Source organism: Elaeis guineensis, chromosome 5 (genome assembly GCF_000442705.2).
Source record: "Elaeis guineensis isolate ETL-2024a chromosome 5, EG11, whole genome shotgun sequence".
NCBI lineage: Eukaryota > Viridiplantae > Streptophyta > Magnoliopsida > Arecales > Arecaceae > Elaeis > Elaeis guineensis.
This window is the reverse complement of record NC_025997.2, coordinates 82,899,028-82,914,765: the sequence shown is the minus strand read 5'-3', so window position 1 is coordinate 82,914,765 and position 15,738 is coordinate 82,899,028. Positions and strand designations below refer to the sequence as shown.

The 15,738-nt window shown below is 36.6% G+C and overlaps 1 protein-coding gene across 7 annotated transcripts in view; it reads right to left on the bottom strand.

The window, feature by feature from the left end:
- Positions 1–15,738, bottom strand: part of LOC105033322 (pentatricopeptide repeat-containing protein At4g04790, mitochondrial) — a 99,747-nt gene that overhangs the window by 54,004 nt on the left and 30,005 nt on the right. For all 7 annotated transcript variants that reach the window (XR_003798893.2, XR_012141558.1, XM_010908066.4 and 4 more), the window contains 4 exons: positions 11,053–11,117; positions 7,243–7,350; positions 4,582–4,695; positions 3,360–3,455 (listed from right to left, as the gene is read on the bottom strand). Coding sequence is in view for 5 of the 7 variants with exons in the window: in XM_010908066.4 (XP_010906368.1) it covers positions 3,360–3,455; positions 4,582–4,695; positions 7,243–7,350; positions 11,053–11,117 (383 nt within the window). In the remaining 2 variants the exon portion in view is untranslated. The remainder of the gene's footprint in view (positions 1–3,359; positions 3,456–4,581; positions 4,696–7,242; positions 7,351–11,052; positions 11,118–15,738) is intronic.

Here is a 15,738-nt window from a genome sequence, read left to right as displayed (position 1 = left end):
GTTGTGTGAGTAGTTCTTAGACCTGTGGTGTCTCGATTGCTTACAGTAGGGTTGCTGTAGTTTGACAATACATAAACATGATCCCTAACCATTCGGGGCCTCGCAGTGTTTGTTGGCTACAGTAGGTTCACTGTAGGAGTAGGATATGCACTTATAAAGAATCTATCGATCTTAGTAGTTGAGTAGTCCTATACGACCTAAGGCTGAATCCTTAAGTTTGTGGCCACAGCAACGTGATAATAGAAAGAAGTTTCCATGAGATTCACGATTGGACTCAAACTAATTAAATCTTGCATATGATGGATGCTTAGGGTTTGACAAGTTTCCATGACCTGCATCCTGTCGGAACTCTCGATAAAAGAATTCGATTACACGGTAACTACACCTAGGAGTTCAAATTTTTCTATTTTGCTGAGTTGCCACTACATGCTGCTAGACATCACTGATGGATTATGAGAACTCACTAAGATCATTTTCGGATCAACGATCTTTATTGGGATGAGTTAGAATTGTTCCAATCCATCAGAAGGGGTTTCGATAATACTATGATGAAGATCATGATATGTCTCACTATCAGACATAATAGAATCTGAGAGGTCACACAAAAAAGAAGCACGACCTGATCAATGGCTTGAATCATAATCAAATGGATTGATGATTTGGATCAATTTGTAAAAATTACAAATTTAGTAACTGCTAATTATTAGCGTAAGGGACTTAATTGCAAGTGTTGCAATGTAATTGAGCCTAATTAAATTATGGATCAAGTCTTAATTTATTTAAATCAGATTTAATTTAATTATGCTTGACTTAATTTAAGGCTAATTGGGTTTAATTATCCAAGTTGAACTTGAATTTCAATCCTAAATAGATTAGGATTGACAGTCTTTTCGAATTTGATTCGAATCGGGTTCGAATTGAATTCAAATTGAACCCAATTTGAAACCAAATTGAAACGGTTGCCTAAGCCCATGATAGATTAGGTTTCTTTCTCCTATTTGGCCGACCAAGAGGGAGGAGGGGCACTAAAAATCCCGCCCCTTCTCTTTGTGCGCGTGAAAGGGAGAGGAGGCGCAAGTTGGTGCCTCCCCTTGCTTGTTGATAAGATTTAATCATGATCTAATTCTAATTTGAACTTTAATTTGAATTTGAATTAATTAAGATTAGTTCTTATCTGGATTGGGCGTTGGGGTTTGTTTTGTGCGACAATATAAGAAAGGGAGAAAAGGGCGTGCGCTATTATTCTTCAGAGTGACTCTTCCTTGCCTCAAGTTCTCCACGCCCCTTCTTCTTCTTCCTCTTCACGCCCCACCTTCTCAAATCAAATCTGATAGAGAGAGAATTTAGAGAGAGAGGAAGAGAAGAAGAGTTCTTCCTCTTCTTGGCATCCTGAATAGATTCCGTCAAATCTACATGAAGGGTTCGTGCTGCAGCATTCTTCTTCGAGTTCTAGAAGAGGATCCAGATCCAAGCGAGGAGCGAGGCCTGCAAGGTACTAGCACTCCGGAGGCCTCAGTGCTTCGATCAAATCATCTCCGTGTGGATACCAGCAGAGGCTGGGCACGTGCGCGGCTACGATAGAAATCCCGAGCATTCACCAGATCCGATCCGACAACAAAGAAGGAAAGCGATCTGAGGTAAGAGTTTTTGAACTCTTCTGATTTTGATTTCAAATCTGTAGATTTATTTCATAATATGCTTAGAAAGATCCCTAGGTGATTGTAGGATTAGATCCAAGCATGTATTAGATTAAAATCGTTTTAATCTTTACTTTTTCGCTACATACTTTCATGAGATGAAAAATTCTGCATGCTTAATCACCTAGAACTCCAACAATGACAACATGTCCTATTGCATGGGAAAATTGGAACAGCCCCATCCTAGGAGATTTAAAACCTTAGACATAGATACTATTAAGATTTTCAATAGATTTTCTTATAAATTTGCCATTAGGGACAATATCAAATTTTAGCTAGGTTCCCATATTTGTAATAGAATAACTCTAGCATGTTTTCTTGTTGTCGTTCCATTTCAGGCATGATTCTATGTCATGTTTAATGCCCATGTTAGGATTAGGGTATCATATCCTATAAATATGTGCATAATACATTGTAAAGAGCAACCTTTGAGATATTTACAAAATTATTTTCAAAAGGATTTCTTTCACCAAGTGAAGGATTTTTCAATCCAGTTTTTCTCTTCGAATCATAACCTCGTCAATCAAATCACCGCTTCCTTTTCCTGCTGCATCATGTTGTCTAATGTGCAGCCGTATAAAATAGTACAATGAAATGCTACAGAATATGCTGAAAATCTTGTTGTCGATTCCAAGGGCTAGGAAAGTGAACCTCAAGAATTCATGCGGCAAATTTCATGCAAAGAAACAATAGAGTACTAACTCTTGGTTCAGCATATTGTTTTTATATTTATTTCCTTATTTAATTTTCAATCAAATTCCTAAATGCCTTATGCCAGTTTAATCCATCAGCTATTGTTACCTTTTTCTCTAAATTAGATTAATAAGGGCAAGAGAGAAAAGAACACTGCATCTAAGGCAAAACAATATATGATGACAAATTGGTTGCCTCAAAATTGCATAGCATCTGCATTTATTTTGGTCGTAAATTAATAAATCCATGACTAAAATTTTTTCTGCGCCTGCTTCATTCCGGATACTGATTTAGAATGCTATCACCATAGACTTTCCATGCTAACTGAAATATGGGTCTAAAGGGTCACAAGAACATGTTGAGAAAAAGGCTTGCATCCGGTTATATTAGTAATAACATTTGTGGACATATAAAGGAAAGAAAGCAATTAGAAGCCAAATCTGGTGCCATTTGTAGTTAGCAGTCCTATAAATAGCTTTTCTATTATCATCATCACATTTTTTATACTTATCAGCATAATATGTGTCCAACCCCGCCCATGTTCTTGATGTATAATACCTTCTACATAGCTGGTCCCAAACCCGGACAAAGGAGTGTTGCTGTAGTTTCATGGCCAGCATAAAACAATAGTCCCATCCTACGACCATGAATCCTGAAAAAAAAAAACATTGGAATGTTCCCTACTAGCTACATGAAATCAAGCAGAAATGAAGAAAAGGATTCACGCAGCAGACCCAATTATACTGTGACTAAGGAAGAAAAGGATTCATGCAGCTGACCCAATTATACTGTGACTAGGGCTAAGTTGAGTTGAGTTTCAGCATAATATTCATCTAGGCACACCAAACGAAATCAACTCATGTATCAAAATGAGCATAATTTGTGCTGAAGTAAAGATAGAAAGAAGGTACCAAATCACAGAGGAACAAAAATAGATGTGGCATGTTGCAATATTAATAATGAACTTACATCTTTCAACTTCATGCACAAACTTATCATGCTTTTGAAGGTGTCTCCTTTTGGTTTCAAGTTATGCCGCCACATCACCAAGTAAATAGGATGGACCTAAGCTCAGGCATAGTAGCACTTTAATCAGAATTAATCAAGATTAACAAACTTCATAAAACATGAGAAATGAGTTGTGACTTGTGAGTGCTAGTGTGTGCATTTTACTGCTGCACTAGTAAACTTCCATTTAAGTACAGATCAAAACAGTATTATAAACAACAATTAGTATGAGTCAAACCATGAAATCTATTAAGCCAATTGAAAAGGAAAAAGAAAAGAAAAGAAAATATGACATCAAAAGTTCAACTGCAGTTACTTACTTACCAATCAGGATCAAAACATGGAAAAAGTAGCATGCCTAAAAGGGTTTTTGCTTCTTTAAGAAAACTTGCTTTGATAATGTTTGCTTTGACAAAACCCTTTCAATATATGTTGGAAAAATTAACTTCTAATTTACCAAAAAAAGAACTTGAAAAATAAACATTTTTCTGAAAGTATGAAGTTTAATTTTTCCTTTTCCCAACCACCAGAATTGTAACAACCAAGCAACTGAAAACTAACTTTTCAAGTATTTCTTTTTGATCTTCCTTTTCCACAAGTTTCCTCGCAACCAAACAGACCCTAACTGACACAGCTGTCACTTTAAATAAGAGCAAAAAAATATAGGTTTTTAGTAGCAAGAAGTGTCCTCAATCATCACATTTCCCAGAAAAGCCTTGTCTTTCCTAGAACTTCTTATAAGGTGTGGGCGCATTCCTATGGGACACAAACCCAGATTTGCAAGCAGTTGGCACCACATGTCTAGCAGAATCATACCATGGATATTTACATGGCAAGGATTGAGGTGCTGGCCCTGCTATGCTATGCCGCACCAGTCATGTGTGAACACATGCCATGTGTCAGCACCTGCATGCAGCATGGAGAATGCTGTGCTGAACGGTGAATGGCAGGGGTGCCAGAACGAGCTTCTCAATCCTTGATGTCATACTCTGTTTCTATAGAAATCTATGGTGTATTTTCAATGATCACATGTATAAGCCAACAAGCTACAACTTTGAATATTGAGCAAAAAACATCTATATTTTTCATGAATATAGCTATAGACTAGAAATCAACGTCAAGGTAACATCCAGTAATGGGAATAATGTTAAGTTGTTAATGTAATGGAAGAGTCAAAACATACCATGTTAGGTTCACAACATTGCTCGCAAGCATGCAATATCGGATGGAAAGATTCAATTGATACATTTGAACAAGACTGACACATACGGTCGGCTACATCAAGGGCCGCATCAACCTGTGATAAGTCATTAAAGAGTTAACAATAAGCTAATAAACAAAGGGGAAAAAAAAGAAAAAAACACAGGAAGGGAGCAAAGGTTTAGGAAAAAATTAATTTCAGAGAAAAAAAAGGTGCAAGAAACATGAATAGTATATTTCTACATGAAGATTTGTGCATGTGAATTTGTAAGATGATCGATAAAGTCACCAAACATCAAAGGCTTCATGATGTAGTAACGGCGATAAGCTATATTCTATACTCTGGTCATTAGAAACATGTAGCATTAAGATGAAAAGGAGCAAAAACAACCACATGAACAAATTCAAGCATACACATGCACAAACAAACATGTGGACACAAACATGCACACATGCATGCATGCGTATCAGCATTTAGCAGTACTAACCATGATCCATAACAATAATCATCAAGCATTGACCTGACTATCCATGGTCAGCTATAAGAATACTTGATCAGCAATTATTACTCGTCACACTGCCCGTGGTGTTATTGCAGACTTTATGGATATTTCTAACTTCTTCCAATTTTAGCTTGGGTCTCTGCCACCACTATCTTTTAACACAGTTTTAAACCCTACATACTAGAGACTCCTTGTGTCTTATACAATGGCATAAGCACTTAACATGATATCATATGCCTGATCAGGTAGTGCAATAAAACACTTCATCAACACAGACTTCACAAATGATGACTCCTGAAGTCAACACCAAATAGTTGGGACATAATGCCTATGATTATGGTTACAAAAAATTAATAAATGCCTTGAAAGCAGAAACTAAAAGAACACATTTCTCTTTCTATTATGGCAATAGATATTGTCGAGAATTGTAAAAATGTAAGCTAGCATGCTTTTTTTTTTTTAAAGAAACATTACAGTTCATGATATTATAAAAGAATCTCAGTATCATATCATTTAAGCAGTAGTCTTCAGTGTGAAAAGATTAAAAATTAATTATGTCGATCAGTGGAATACATCCACTGTTGTCCTACCCACCAAGGCTTTAAGCATCTAATTGTTTTACTAGCATGCCTGGCAAAGTACAAGACCGATACACCTTGGTACAAATAAGAAAAAATTCAAAAAGAAAAATAGGTATGAAGTGGTACAGGATCAGTACAAGGCTGATATGCTTCAATACATCACAATATAAGGAAGCATGCCTCAACATAGTGCAATACAGGCCAGTTAGGGCCCAATTAACAAAAATCAAACCATAGGCGAGTCCTCTATACCAATCACTGGTTGATACAGTCTCAATACATCACAATATAAACTCGACATAGTGCAATACAGGACAATTAGAGCCCAATTTACAAAAACCAAACCATAGGAGAGGCCCCCATACCAATCACTGGTTGATACAGTAGTTTGTGTTTCAAGCACAGCATACTCGAGTCTTGAATCCTTGAATACAGGTGTTATTCTGATATCTGATAAAAAGATGTAGGTATCTCATTTTACTAGATATCGTCCTTCCCTAAGTTATCTCTAATTCGACTTTCATGAAATGAATGAAACAACTAGCAAACTTTTATCTTGTGTTGTTTAATGAACTTTTTCAGTAGACTTCTCATTTGATAATTGCTTGAAGTAGCATTCCATCTTTAATATTCTCATCTTTCACTAATATCCTATTATCCTCATTCTTGGTGTGTTGAACTTAATCTACATATACAGTATTCCTTTCTCACATCCTAGTACAGAATCCTTTTCTACATTCTTATGAACATGACTGACCATATATATTATCATAAGCTGCATTTTAGCATCTCTAGATTTGCCATTCTTGTTATGATAGTTAAACTGTCAAAGACTTTGACATTGCTTGTTCTCCGTTATTCCAGAAAAAAGAAGCCTCTTCTCCTTAAATGTCTTAAGTGTCTAAGCTTCCATCAAGAAGTTTCTTTCAAAGTCTTCAAGATTAATTGTTCTTCACTAGAAATTTGACTTCCTTTTGTAGGTACATTCATCTTTACAACATAGTTTATCACACCCTGAAGGAAGCCTTCCCACAAATCTCTTTTGCATCCCACATTCCATTATCAATTTTCTTTGAAAGTTTTTCAAGGTTATTTGTCCTTCAACATCCAAATATGGACACTTTTGCAGGTATATTCATTTTTATTTTGTAGGAGGTGTCTTATTTAAAAAATAGTGAGCTTAAGGTAATTATCATTGGAAACAGACGTTCAGTAGAGAGATTAATCAGAAGTGACAAAGTCATATATATGTTCCTCAATATATGAGAGGTGATCACAGCCTTTTGGGATTTCTTTTGCCAAGTCCTAATAGTATATCATTCGTAGTAACTCCATTTCTAAAATTATGAAAATGGTAATTACTAAAAACAAATAAAGATTTAGATAACATATCATCCGTATAAGTCATTATGATCTTGAGGTACAAAAAGGGATTTCATCCTAATGTTATACATCTGAATTCTCCAATTTTACTACCTCATAAAGTTTCTCAGAGTATCTGAACATAAAATACAACAGCCAGACAGAAAATGATTTTTCAGAGATTTACCAGATGCATACCTTAGATAATTTGCAGCAAAGTGTGATGAGTTTGTCAAATGATGCAGTGGAGGGAATCACTTCAAGTTTCTGGTGTAAGTTATTGAATTCTGATATAGTGTCTTCAACCTTCAAAGCAAAATAGTGCTCCCATAAGGACAAGCTAAGAAGACAAATAAGAAGAGGAGAAAGAATTATGCAGCTACAGCTATTGGCAAAATTGTTGAAAATACGTAGACCTCATGCTCAACCAAATTATTTACAAGAAGAACAACACAATATTTGTGATTTTTCTAGTGATAAAAGCGGTTAGCTCACATTCTAATGAAAAACTCAACACCAATATATCATTGAGGGTTACAAACACTAGCCACAAGAGAATCTACATAGAATCTGATGAGTTAAAGGAACTTACAGTAACAAGTTTTATAGTTCTACATGTACATTATGGATATATGCATACAAGACAATGAAATTACTTAACATTTCTTATGGGAAAAGTATATATATATATATATATATATATATATATATATCATAAGAAAGACACCAAGTGATGAACCATGTAAATCACTTATCTAGGGCTAGAAATGGCCTGACTAGGCCAGCTTTGGATGAGGCCTTGGGCCAGTTCAAGAGTGTTCGAATCGGGCTCGGACCTAAAAATAGTGCTCGAATAAATTTCAGGCCATGCTCAAGCAGATGCTTGGCCCAGCCCAACCCTGAGCTCCACTGTTGGCCTAAAGCACGACCAGGAACCCAGCAAGATTCAAGCCCAAATTCATTACTAGGATCTTCTATTAGATCTTTTTTGGCTTGACTGAGCAAATCGGACCAATTGAGCTAAAAATTTCAGATCAATCAGGCCAATCCAGGCAAGGCCCAGTCTTTTGGCCGACATGGACTCATTCAGGTCAGGCCCAAGTAGGCCTCGGGCTAGGATTTGGCAAAAAAAAAACAAAGCCCCAAAAAATTCAAGGCTGAGCTCAAGCAAGCGTGTAGCCCAGCCCGGTTCCAGCCCTAGTGAATCAATTACTGGCTTCCTCCCTAATCAGACTATATTCAGACTAAACCTAAGCAATGGTATGAGCTCAAACTACATAACCTGATCGGAGCAAAAGGAAATCGAAAAGGTATTTATTCAATCAAATGTGAAAGCTTCTAAGGGACATGTTCAATTAAAACCACAATCCTTTAAGTCAGTTTTCAAAAAAAAAAAAAAAGAAAGAAGAAGAAGAAGAAGATAGTACAGCTTCAATAAAATGGGAGGTATTGGGGCAACTGGAAGATGCTAAGAATGAGTTTAAACTATTGTGTTTGGTTTAATAATAAAACTAACTTGCATTTTTATGAAGTTCATATATTTCAGGATGTGGAGAACAAAAAGCCAAGAATCTAAACATATCAGTGTCACAAATGTATGAGGGTACTTCTTTAAGCTCTATCCTTATACATATAAGCAAATATAAAATTTTTATAGTTTTTACTTTCAAATTTGAGCTTCTTGTTATTCAGTTGAACTAATCTAGTGTTAGCTTATTGTTAGTATTCATTACTTACTTCCCTAGCCAATTGTTAGTAACATAGTATCCATTATTTCCCTAGTTAGTGCAGGAGATATTACTAGACATTTGTTATTAGCAGTCAGCCTCTACATTACCTGGACGCTCATGTCCAGCTCAAATAATTAATCTTGGAGATGTATCAGCAAGTCAAGATACATCAGAACAAACTCCAAATATCTAAGTATATTGATCATAGTGGTACCAGCATGCTCCTTGGTACCATGCCATACGGACATATTGTTGTACATCTCGATTTCGCTATGCCAGTATCACTAAGCATACTGTGTGTCAATATGATACCATACCAATAATGGCCGATACCACACCAACATGGTACCAATACAAGCCAATTACCCAAACTTTAACTACTGCATCAAAACTTAGATGGTTGTCACTTGTCATACTCTTCAATTGCTGCTTTTAGACTGGTGAAGAATTTGATTTTCCCAAAAATAAGTCCGGCCCAACACAATGACAACCGAAGGGAGCATTATCTTTTTAGAGATTGGTTGAGGCTGTAGGCTTCTAAAATCAGTAAAGTATTGCATATTAAAATACATTCATGAGATGCCATGTTCCATATATTTGGAAATTTAGATGGCAAATATATATAAAAAGACTTTAGCAAGTAATATCTCTTAAATATACAACTTAAATGAAATATTTTATATTTTTCCTACATGATCTGTTAAACTCCTTCAGTTCTTCCTGTTGAATCAGATGTTTGAATACAAGTTTGAAATTGATTTTCACCCACGACCGTGGAAAACTAATCAATGTGTCTTTCATAGTTTCATATTGCTTTGATCCTGAACTTGTTTTTTGGTAAAAACATTACCAATAGACACATTTAAAGATAACCAAAATGCAAAAAGAGCATCTTACTTGCATATTTTATGTTCTAATGCTAATATCTCTTGGCATGCTTGTTTATCTTTCAACATCGATGCATGTCAGCGTCAAGCTTCACTATAGTATGGTGAACGGTTACTTGGTAGACTTTTGACCAACATGGGCACAATCAAGGGCTATTGTGTGACCCTTACCGCTCCGCACTGGTACCATAGCACACGGAAAAGGTACCAATACGATGTTGAGATCTGGTTCCATATCTGAGCAGAACCAGTCCAAATTGATTCAAATCGGGCAGAACCATCCTGTACCACTCAATTCCATGTTGTAGCAACCCATGGCACCTGATTTCAAGCTGCACCTTTGCTAGGCATGAAGAAAAGTAAAAAAAAATGTTATGACGGTACCATGTGCATAACTTCCAGTAACAGCCATACCATAATGTAATGTATCAGTATGGTACTGATATGGTGGCCAATACTGCTACAGTGAAAATACTTGCTTGAATCTTTCTCATCACAATTGCAAGCCATTAGTTATAACTTCTTTGTTGAAGTAGATTATTATTTCTATGTCCTCTTTTCTTTTTTGTCCTTATTCACAGGGTAAAGGAAGGTATCAAGGGGGCTTAGGTCAGAATAGGCATGTAATATTTTTAAGGGGACTTGACATGTAGTATGTTTAAGAGCAAATTAGACCTACAAATGCATGTTGATGAGAGCCACCAATACACGGCATACATGGCATGAGCTGACCGAGTCTCCTCTTCAAATAAACTGTCATCCAATTCACACAGAGCCCGCATGCAATTCACAAAGTTTTGTCATACATCATACCCATGTACATTTAGCCTAGACCTAGTGTTAGTTCTAGGTTTCAGCTTGCTTCTACAGGCCATGAGTCATGCCACATTACATGTCCGGTAGCTTCTCATCTTATCCTATCTTAGCTTATGTGCATTGAGGTCCTCATGAAATTTATGATGGGAACAGAAGTGACTGATTGAAGAAGGGCAAGGTAATGCAGGCCTACCTTAACAGTTAACAGTAATTTCATCACTTACCGGATAATGTTTTAGTAAATTATATTTACATTTCTTCAAATCTCTGACAGTACTTGCCTTGGAGCATGATTCAACATTATGCAAATATGTTCTTCGATTATCATTAAAATTTTGCATCAGAGTTTCTCAATGATTGGATTTTCCCAGACTCCACGAGCTGATTAGAACTGTTTTTTACTGCATATCATAGTTGGCAAAAGGATTTTTTCAATGCAGCAACATATGCAGACAAATTTAGGTGGCACTATGCAAGCATTGATTCTTCCAACAAGGATTATAGTTACACTAACTTTTTTCCAATTGAAGAAGCATGAGAATTACCATCATTCATCATGAGAAGTAGTTCCTCACCGGTAAATTTGGTATGCTAGTAGCATAATCATAAATGAATGACGAGATATTCTCTTCTCCAGCCCCTGGAATAATCAAAGCAATCATATCAATTACTATGAAATGCAAGAGCATTTTAAGAGCTGCCTGGAAAAAGAAAAAAGTAAATAACAAACAATTATTAAAACAGTCTGAAAGAGTTTTTAAAGAATTGTTAAGAGTTTGATTTCAACAAGCAGACCAGCGAGTTACATTTTCAATATCACAAAAATCAAAGATAATGTTACCTGCTGTTAAACATATGCTTACTTATGCTAACATATGTACTAAGATCATATGTTATGCATCCTTGGTTCAACATGTTGATCAAATGCTTCGAAACATTAATCCTCTATTCCAAAAGCATCAATGGCAATTCAAGTGTATCTTAGGTTCATATGTTTCTTTATCCTTGCATGTTTAGCTACTTTCTGACTTGCAATTTGCTTGATTATCTTTTGACTAAGAAACATGAGGGCAGTGTTTGGTTCCAGAATAGTGGGGGATATCCTCCCATTGCCCCCACTTATTCAGACAAATACCATTTTGGCAGTCAGAGAATTGGTTTATCCCATGTCATGGGATATCCCATCACCCCACAGTATAAAGCTGTTCTGCCACTTCCCTTGGATAGCTCTATCCCACAGAATTGGGCAATAATTTTGTTCTGTCCAAATGCCATTTTACTCCCAGTGGAATAAAAGACTTGTACAGCTTCACCTTTCCCTTTCTCCTCACTGTCTTCCTCTCCTCCTAATCTCCATGACTCGAAGCACCATAAGCTGATACCAGGCAGGAAGTAGGATATCCTAAATTGTGGTCAACATGCTACTGGCTTTCTCCAAGCATCCTCTACCCTAGCACCTCCATTGTTGGCTTTCGCCTCATCTCCCTCTTCTCTGGTGCCATTTCATGCCTAGAAGCAGCACCCCTGAGCATCCTCTGCTTTGGCTCTTCCAGCATCTCACGCTTCCAATTCCATACAGCATCCTTGTTCCCTACCTCAACACCTCCCTCATCAGCAATCGCCATCTCTTTACTCTTCACCATTAAGAACACAATGGCATCATCTTCCCTATTTTCAAGGTGTCGTGATCTATAATTCTTAGTCTTTTACTAAGAAATTTTGATTCTATTCGAGTTCTTAGAGCTAATGAGCTGTTCCCAAATGTTATACTGTTAGCCTGACATGGATCTTGGTTATGGTGTTTAAACTTCAAAGATCTGTTTTGGTTTGTAAGGTAAATTTTGAATATTTTCTGAGTGGAATTTCTATGTTTTCTGGGAAAAAAAATTTATGCTTATTTGCTGCACTTTAATATGATTGTGCCTCCTATTTCACTTGGCATTGTTTATTATTTCTAAAAGAGTGTCATGTGTAGTAAAGCCTAGTTCAGATCAATTTGTTGTCAAAAAGTTGGAACACCTAAAATTTGAGGGGGTTTTTTTTTTTTTCTTTGAGTTCTGTTCCACTTGCTTGAGGGTCTGTTTTTGTGGTTGATAATTCTATAATTTAACAAGTGCAAATGTAACAAAAGTTTGATATATATGTGGCTGAGTTGAGGATAAGAACAGAGAACCACTTTACTAGAAGGGCATGGTTTAGTTGATTCTATGGCCTCTTGGGTCTTTTCTGTCTAATTCATATTTCACACTTCAATAACATCATGCCTCCTGATATAGCTGTGTCCACTTCACAGCTTTACAGACATAATCCTCTTATTGACTTCTGAATTAAATTAACAATACCAATCTGTATTCCCACAATCTTGATAATAGACTACATTCACCATTTTTTCACTTTGATTTGTTTGACTCATTATCTGAAGTCTGGACACCCATGTCCATGTTGGTTAGGGTACTTTTGGGTGCATCTTGGATTATTTTGATGTCATCTTTTGATTTGTCTGATTGCTATTATTTGGATCATTCTCTCCTTTGCTCAACAAATCATTCTGGCTTCATGTTTTCTTGCTTGTAGCATACCTAGTTTTAGCACTTGGTAATCTTATTGTGGTGCACATGCAATGGTTGTTAGATCTTGTAAGATTCAAACCGTGCAAAGAAATTGCTTCTTGATTATCTATCCTCCGTGCTACTGTTCTAATTTAGTTCTCTTACTTTGCTTGTATTTCTTTCTGTGTATCATCCATTAACGGATACCTTGTACCACTGATTGCCGCTTGATGACTTGCCCATTGTTCTTGCTCTTCCAGCTGACTTCAACTATCATTTTTCACCATTAGTCAAGTAGGTTAATTTACCCAACCCTCTTCAGTCAAAAATCAACCTCATCCTGAATCTATTATTTATCTTCTTGAGGTGTCATTTTTAAATTTTACTTCTAGTTACCTGTTGCTGTATGATCAACTTCAGATCTTTGGAGAGCAAAGAAAGTACCACAGCGTTGCATGGAGACCATAATACATAAGTTTTGATCATGCAAGCTCGATGTTCTGTCCTATGAATACACTTTCGTAACTAAATATTTGTTTTGTGATTAATGAGAAGTGCACTTTTATCACTCCAAGTTTCATGTTTCATACTAGATGTCTCACTAAAATTCGTGAGATGTGCATACAAGATTACTTTTATCTCCATATAAAATGTATAAGCAAATCAAATATTCATTTATGATGCTGTTCTCAAAACTAGCAAATTTTTCTTGCTTTCGTAGCTGATGTTTTCCCATTCGATGCTTATGTATTTATGGACACAAAAAAGCATATTTGGATCTATCACACTACCTTAATCAGATAGACTAATAACTGTTGACTTTGATAGTATTAGATGAGTGCCCTAGAAGCTAATTGTTGGCTGACACATTTTGTAATTCTAGGACTTAATTGTGTATTTATAATATTTTTATATTAATAAAAGGCTTTCTTTTTCCAATCATATTTATGTGTTCGTGATTTATCTTAGAAATTAATAAAGATGATTTTTGTATATTCTCAAGATGTTGAGAATTTGAGACATTATTTAATTAGTAGTTAGTTTCTAAATGCTCCCAAACAAAAGATCGTCACGGAGGACAATGATCAATCCATTTAAGATCGGTGCACTGTTCACCCCTCTTATGGGTAGATGAGTCTCGGATCTGCAGTGTAGGGATACTAGGGTGAGAGTATGGGTGGTTGTTAAAGAACAACTTGTACTGAACGTGACCAACACGAGAAATCACTTAAATGTCTACTCACTCGTTAGTAGTTATCCCGATGCTGCAGTAGTGTGTGTGGTCCTTTGACCTGCGATGTCATCGGCTATTCACAGTGAGGCTACTGAGTTTGACTGCACGTTCCCTTAGTCCCTAGCCATTCGGATCCTTGCTGTATATGTTACCTACAGTAGGATCAGATTCGTTGTTTGGAATATGATGCACCTAGAAGGAATCTATCGATCTTGGTAGAAAAGGAGAAGTTCTATGCGATTTGCAAGACTGAGTTCAAAAAGTCTTTGGCCAAAGTAAGCGTAAATACTGGAAAAAAATTTCCACGAGATTCACACGTAAACTCGAGTCGAGTCAATCTAGCATATGACTGACGATAGGATCTGACGAGTTCTCCGTGACCTCCGTCAAGTCGGGACTCACGATAGAAGAACTGAATTATATGATAACTACACCTAGGGGTTCACACTTTCATTCTATTGGATTACCACTACATACTGCTAGGTATCACTGGTAGATTGTGGGACTCATCGGGTGTCATCTTGATAATCGATGACCCTCGAAAGGTAAAGCTGGAGTTATTCCAACCCATCGAAAGGAGTTTCAATGATATTGTGATGAAGATCACAATATATCTCACTACCATATAGAATGGAACCTATGGGGTCACACATTAAGGGATTTAATCTTGAATTAACCAATTGGACTTATGAAGTTCTAATTGAATAAAAATTTAGTGAAATCCTATTGGGTTTATGAGAACCATGCTAGCACATGGTTAAACCTAATTCTTCTCGGGACTTCGATTCCTTATTAGATGAGGATTGGATCAAGTCCATAACCTTGAACCTAATCTAAATCTATTCTGATTTGGGTTAAGCTGGACACCTATTTGTGGGCCCAAAAAGATTGGATCAAATCAATGAGTTGGCAAACTAATCCTCTTATTTTCTCCCTTGTTATTTCCTAATGAGATGAGGATTAATTGGAAAGAACAGATGGTCTCCTAGGGTTTAGAATGAATAGAATTTTGAGAATTCAAATCACCTCCTCCTCTCCTTCTCCAAGTCACCCCTTCTTCCTCTCTTTCCAACGCCCAAGTGTTGGGCGTCCCATCTTTCCACACGCCCAAGGTGAAGGATGTTTTCTTCTACATCAAGCAAAAAGGGAGAAAGACTGCAGTTCCAGTGTTAACACCGCAGTCAGAGATCAACAGTTGGTCAAAAATTCAAAAGGCTGAGATCCTACTTGGACAAAAAAGATCTACAATGAGAAGAAAAGTTCAAAGTTGATCCCGATGGATACTTGTAAAGGCCGGACACGTGTGCGGCTCAAGAACCTTCAGATCTAAGATCATCGATTGCGGTGAATTTCAACCGGTGCAAGGTATTGAGATCCGATCCCAATTTTATTTTAATTTTCAGATTATACGCATGTTTTAGATCCAGAGCTTGGGTAGATATAGATTAGATCTATTGCATGTGGGATTAAAGGGTTTA